The sequence below is a fragment of the Manacus candei genome, unplaced genomic scaffold, assembly GCF_025592945.1.
Source record: "Manacus candei isolate 608988 ecotype Guabito, Panama unplaced genomic scaffold, ASM2559294v1 h1tg000269l, whole genome shotgun sequence".
Taxonomy (NCBI): domain Eukaryota; kingdom Metazoa; phylum Chordata; class Aves; order Passeriformes; family Pipridae; genus Manacus; species Manacus candei.
In genome coordinates this window covers 1-6,618 of record NW_026138317.1, presented here as the reverse complement: position 1 = coordinate 6,618, position 6,618 = coordinate 1, and the positions used below count along the sequence as shown (strand labels likewise).

General features: G+C 65.3%; 1 protein-coding gene across 1 annotated transcript; it reads right to left on the bottom strand.

Moving 5' to 3' along the window:
• Window positions 1-1,179: 1,179 nt before the first annotated feature.
• LOC127464772 (uncharacterized) lies at window positions 1,180-3,461 on the bottom strand. Its single transcript, XM_051775253.1, has 2 exons — window positions 2,380-3,461; window positions 1,180-1,865 (listed from the first exon to the last, which is right to left on the bottom strand). The coding sequence occupies exons 1-2, from the start codon at window positions 3,340-3,342 to the stop codon at window positions 1,821-1,823; spliced, it is 1,008 nt and encodes a 335-aa protein (XP_051631213.1). The 5' UTR covers window positions 3,343-3,461; the 3' UTR covers window positions 1,180-1,820.
• Between the last annotated feature and the right edge of the window lie 3,157 nt (window positions 3,462-6,618).

Here is a 6,618-nt window from a genome sequence, read left to right as displayed (position 1 = left end):
GACCAACGGGCAACGAGCAACGGGCGGGGGGCAACCGGCGGAGGGCAACGGGCAACGGGCGCGGGGAGGGGGCACGGGGAGAGGGGGGGGGCACGGGGAGAGGGGAGGGGGGGGGAGAGCACCGGGGAGGGGCGCGGGGAAAGGGACACACCGGGAATGGAACACCGGGAACGGGGCACTGGGAACGGGACACCGGGAACGGGGCACTGGGAACGGACACGGGGAGAGGGGAAGGGGGGGAGGGCACCGGGAAGAGGCGCGGGGAAAGGGACACACCGGGAATGGGACACCGGGAACGGGACACCGGGAATGGGGCACCGGGAAGGGACACCGGGAAGGGACACGGGGAGAGGGGAGGGGGGGGGAGGGCACCGGCGAGGGGCGCGGGGAGAGGGACACACCGGGAATGGGACACACCGGGAATGGGGCACCGGGAAGGGACACGGGGAGAGGGGAAGGGGGGAGGGCACCGGGAATGGGCACAAAACAACCGGGAACGGACACCGGGAACGGGACACTGGGAACGGGACACACCGGGAACGGGACACTGGATAGGGGGGAGAGCACGGGAATGGGACACCGGCAAAGGGACATCGGGAATGGGCACGGGGAATTGGGAACGGAGGGGTGCGGGGGATGGGACGCGGGGAACGGGACGCGGGGAACGGGGCACCGAGAACAGCGGGAACACCGGGAACGGGACACCGGGAACGGGACACCGGGAAAGGGACACCGGGAACGGGCAGCGGGGGGGGTACAGGGGACGGGACACCGGGAACGGGACACCGGGAAAGGGACATCGGGAACGCGACACCGGGAACGGGACACGGGGGGGGGTACAGGGGACGGGACACCGGGAACGGGACATTGGGAACGGGGTAGGGGCATTGGGAAGGGGATATCGGGGACGGGGAAGGGGTTTGGGAGTGGGAATACCGGGAACGGAGCACCGGGAACGCGCACGTGGCACCGGGAACCGGCACATGGCACCGAGGACAACGGGCACCGGCAAAGGGGGTGGCACCGGGCAAGGGGGTGGCACCGGGCAAGGGGCCCCGGGACCGGCACTGGCAGCGAGGGACACTGGGAAAGGGGGTGGCACTTGGCACGGGGCACCGGGAACGGGGGGGGCACCGGGAACGGGACGTGCCGGGGACACGGGACGTGGGGACACGGGGACAGGGGGACACGGGGGTGCGGGTGGCACGAGACCGTGGGGGACACAGGACACGGGGACAGGGGTGACAGGAGACCATGGGGGACACAGGACATGGGGACATGGGACATGGGGACATGGGGACATGAGGACATGAGGACATGGGGACATGGGGACATGAGAACATGAGGGACACAGGGCACGGGGACATGGGGACATGGGACATGGGGACACAGGACATGGGGATATGGGGACATGAGGACATGAGGACATGGGGACATGGGGACATGAGAACATGAGGGACACAGGGCACGGGGACATGGGGACATGGGACATGGGGACACAGGACATGGGGATATGGGGACATGAGGACATGGGACACAGGGACGTGGGGACATGGGGACACGGGGGCGTGGGTGGCACGAGACCATGGGGGACATGGGACACAGGGACATGGGGACACAGGACATGGGACATGGGGACATGGGGACATGAGGACATGGGACAGGGGTGACATGGGACAGGGGTGACATGAGAGCATGGGGGACACGGGACACGGGGACATGGGGACATGGGGACATGGGACAGGGGTGACAGGAGACCATGGGGGACATGGGATATGGGGCCATGCGGCCATGGGACACAGGGACATGGGGACATGAGACTATGGGGGACACGGGGACATGGCGACACGAGGACATGGGATGAGGTGACATGAGAGCATGGGGGACACAGGACATGGGGACATGAGGACACAGGGACATGGGGACACGAGGACATGAGGACACGTGACATGGGGACATGAGACCATGGGGGACACAGGGCACGGGGACATGGGGACATGGGACATGGGGACACAGGACATGGGGATATGGGGACATGAGGACATGGGACACAGGGACGTGGGGACATGGGGACACGGGGGCGTGGGTGGCACGAGACCATGGGGGACATGGGACACAGGGACATGGGGACACAGGACATGGGACATGGGGACATGGGGACATGAGGACATGGGACAGGGGTGACATGGGACAGGGGTGACATGAGAGCATGGGGGACACGGGACACGGGGACATGGGGACATGGGGACATGGGACAGGGGTGACAGGAGACCATGGGGGACATGGGATATGGGGCCATGCGGCCATGGGACACAGGGACATGGGGACATGAGACTATGGGGGACACGGGGACATGGCGACACAAGGACATGGGATGAGGTGACATGAGAGCATGGGGGACACAGGACACGGGGACATGAGGACACAGGGACATGGGACATGGGGACACGAGGACATGAGGACACGTGACATGGGGACATGAGACCATGGGGGACACAGGACACGGGGACATGGGACACAGGGACAGGGGTGACATGAGACCATGGGGACGTGGGACACGGGACAGGAGTGACATGAGACCATGGGGGGCACAGGACATGGGGACATGGGGGACATGAGGACATGGGGACATGGGACAGGGGTGACATGAGAGCATGGGGGACACGGGACATGGGGACATGGGGACATGGGACAGGGGTGACATGAGAGCATGGGGGACACAGGACACGGGGACATGAGACCGTGAGGGACACAGGACATGGGGACAGGGGGACATGGGACATGGGACACGGGGACATGGGACAGGGGTGACATGAGACCATGGGGGACACAGAACATGGGGACATGGGGACATGGGGACATGGGGACATGGGGACATGGGGACATGGGGACATGAGACCGTGAGGGACACAGGACACGGGGACAGGGGGACATGGGACATGGGGACATGGGGGAACAAGGGGGCACGAGGGACAGGGGACATGTGGGACGCGGGGACACGGAGACATGTGGGACGTGGGACTTGGGGACACAGGACATGAGGACATTTGGGGGTTTGGGGGACAACGGGCGACACGAGACCATGGGGGACAGAGGGTGTGGGCACACAGGGACACAGGGACACGGGGACATGAGACCATGGGGACATGGGGGACACGGGGACGTGGAGGGGACACTGGGGGACACAGGGTCGAGGCCATGGGGACATCGGGCCCTTGGGGGTGACCACAGGGGACCCTCGGGGGGGAGGGGACAGGACGGGACATGGGGCTGGGACCCCCCCCGAGCCCCCGCGGGGGGGGAAAAACGGCCACAACTGTCACGGGGGGTGACAACGGTCATGGGGGGGGACACAACTGCCACGGAGGGGGGTGACAGCTGCCCCAGGGGAGGGGACACGACCCCCCCAGTGCCCCCCAGGGCCCCTCAGTGCCCCCCAGCCCCACCCGGGACCCCCCAGACCCCCCCACGAACCCCCCCCCCCAAATCACCCCCTGCACCAGCGGCTCCACCGGCCCCGCCCGCGGCAGCCCCGCCCCCGGCACCACCCAAACAGGGGCATGGCCACGCCCCCTCTGCGCCGATTGGCTCCGCCGGCCCCGCCCGCGGAAGCCCCGCCCCCGGCACCACCCAAACAGGGGCGTGGCCACGCCCCCTCTGCGCCGATTGGCTGCGGGCGCGCGGGGGGGGCGGGGCCAAGAGGGGCACGAGGGGACTGATGGGGGGGAAGGGGAGGGGACTGATGGGGGGGAAGGGGAGGGGCCTGGGGGGGAACCCGTTGACCCCAGAGACCCCCCCATTGGGGACCCCACTGACCATCCTATTGGGGACCCCACAGACTCCCCCCATAGAGGACCCCATAGACCCTCCCCATAGGGGACCCCATAGACCCTCCTATTGGGGATCTCACAGACCCTCCTATTGGGGAATCCCATAGACCCCCCATTGGGGACCCCACAGACCCCCCCTATTGGGGGGCCATATAGAAATTCCCCTATTGGGGACCCCACAGACCCCCCCTATTGGGGGGCCATATAGAAATTCCCCTATTGGGGACCCCACAGACCCCTCCCATTGGGGACCCCCACAGACCCTCCTGTTGGGGACCCCACAGACCCCCCCTCTCACTATGGGGTCACCACTGACCCCCCGATTGGGGACCCCATAGACCCCCCCATTGGAAGTCCATATAGACCCCCCCACTGGGGACCCCACTGACCATCCTATTGGGGGTCCATATAGACATTCCCCCACTGGGGACCCCACTGACCCTCCTACTGGGGACCCCACTGACCCCCCCCATTGGGGACCCCACTGACCTCCCCATAGGGGTCCCCATAGACCCCCCTATTGGGGATCCATATAGACATTCCTCCATTAGAGACCCCACTGACCCCCCTATTATGGACCCCACTGACCTCCCCATAGGGGACCCCATAGACCCCCCCCTATTGGGGAACCCATAGACCCCCCCTCTCACTGTGGGGTCACCACTGACCCCCCCCCATTGGGGACCCCACAGACCCCCCCATTGGGACCCCATAGACACCCCTATTATGGACCCCACAGACCCCCCCATTGGGGACCCCATAGACACCTCCATTGGGGACCCCAGAGACCCCTCCCACCATTGGAGACCCCACAGACCCCCCTATCGGGCAATCCCATAGATCCCTCCATTGGGGACCCCATAGACTCCCCCACTGGAGACCCCACAGACCCCCCCACATTAGGGACCCCATAGACACCCCTATTGGAGATCCCATAGACCCCCCATTGGGGACCCCACAGACCCCCCCCATTGGGGACCCCATAGACCCCCCCCTATTGGGGACCCCACAGACCCCCCCCCTCACTGTGGGGTCACCACTGACCCCCCCCCCCATTGGGGACCCCACTGACCCTCCTGTTGGGGGTCCATATAGACATTCCCCCATTAGAGACCCCACTGACCCCCCTATTATGGACCCCACTGACCTCCCCATAGGGGACCCCATAGACCCCCCACTATTGGGGACCCCACAGACCCCTTCCCTCACTGTGGGGTCACCACTGACCCCCCCCCCATTGGGGACCCCATAGACCCTCCTATCGGGGACCCCAGAGACACCCCCCCACTGGGGACCCCACAGACCCCCCTATTGGGGACCCCACAGACCCTCCTATTGGAGACCCCATAAACCCCCCTATTGGGGACCCCACAGACCCCTCCCCTCACTATGGGGTCACCACTGACCCTCCTATTGGGGACCCCCCTATTGGGGACCCCATAGGCCCCTCCCCCCATTGGGGACCCCACAGACCCCCCCATTGGGGACCCCATAGACACCCTACACACACACTATGGGGTCACCACTGACCCCCCCCCATTGGAGACCCCACAGACCCTCCTATTGGGGAATCCCATAGACCCCCCATTGGGGACCCCACAGACCCCCCCTATTGGGGGTCCATATAGACATTCCCCCATTGGGGACCCCACTGACCCTCCTGTTGGGGAATCCCATAGACCCTCCATTGGGGACCCCACAGACCCCCCTATTGGGGGGTCATATAGAAATTCCCCTATTGGGGACCCCACAGACCTCCCCCATAGGGGACCCCACAGACCCTCCTATTGGGGACCCCCCCTCTCACTATGGGGACCCCCCCTTTAGGGACCCCATAGACCCCCTATTGGAAGTCCATATAGACCCCCCCACTGGGGACCCCACTGACCCTCCTACTGGGGACCCCACTGACCCCCCCATTGGGGACCCCACTGACCTCCCCATAGGGGACCCCATAGACCCCCCCCTATTGGGGACCCCATAGACCCCCCCTCTCACTGTGGGGTCACCACTGACCCCCCCCCCATTGGGGACCCCATAGACCCTCCTATCGGGGACCCCATAGACACCCCCCCACTGGGGACCCCACAGACCCCCCTATTGGGGACCCCACAGACCCTCCTATTGGAGACCCCATAAACCCCCCTATTGGGGACCCCACTGACCCCTCCCCTCACTATGGGGTCACCACTGACCCTCCTATTGGGGACCCCCCCTATTGGGGACCCCATAGGCCCCTCCCCCCATTGGGGACCCCACAGACCCCCCCATTGGGGACCCCATAGACACCCTACACACACACTATGGGGTCACCACTGACCCCCTCCATTGGAGACCCCATAGACCCTCCTATTGGGGACCCCATAGACACCCTACATGCACACTATGGGGTCACCACTGACCCCCCCATTAGGGACCCCATAGACCCCCTATTGGGGACCCCACAGACACCCCCATTGGAGACCCCACAGACACCCCCATTGGAGACCCCACTGACCCCCCCATTGGAGACCCCACTGACCCCCCCATTGGGAATCCCAGAGACCCTCCTATTGGGGATCCCATAGACCCCCCATTGAGGACCCCATAGACCACCCTATTGGGGAATCTCAGGGACCCCCCAATTAGGGACCCCATAGACACCCTTATTGAGGACCCCACAGACCCCCCCATTGGGGACCCCATAAACCCCCCCCATTGGGGATCTCACAGACCCTCCTATTGGGGACCCCATAGATCCCCCTATTGGGGAATCCCAGGGACCCCCCCATTGGGGACCCCACAGACC

What these genes read in the sequence shown, in the direction of transcription:
- LOC127464772 (XM_051775253.1), bottom strand. Translation starts at nt 3,342, where the DNA reads ATGACCGTTGTCACCCCCCGTGACAGTTGTGGCCGTTTTTCCCCCCCC. An exon ending in CCCCCATGCTCTCATGTCAC is followed by an intron (nt 1,866 to 2,379) that starts CTCATCCCATGT and finishes CTCTCATGTCAC; the next exon opens with CTCATCCCATGTCCTCGTGT.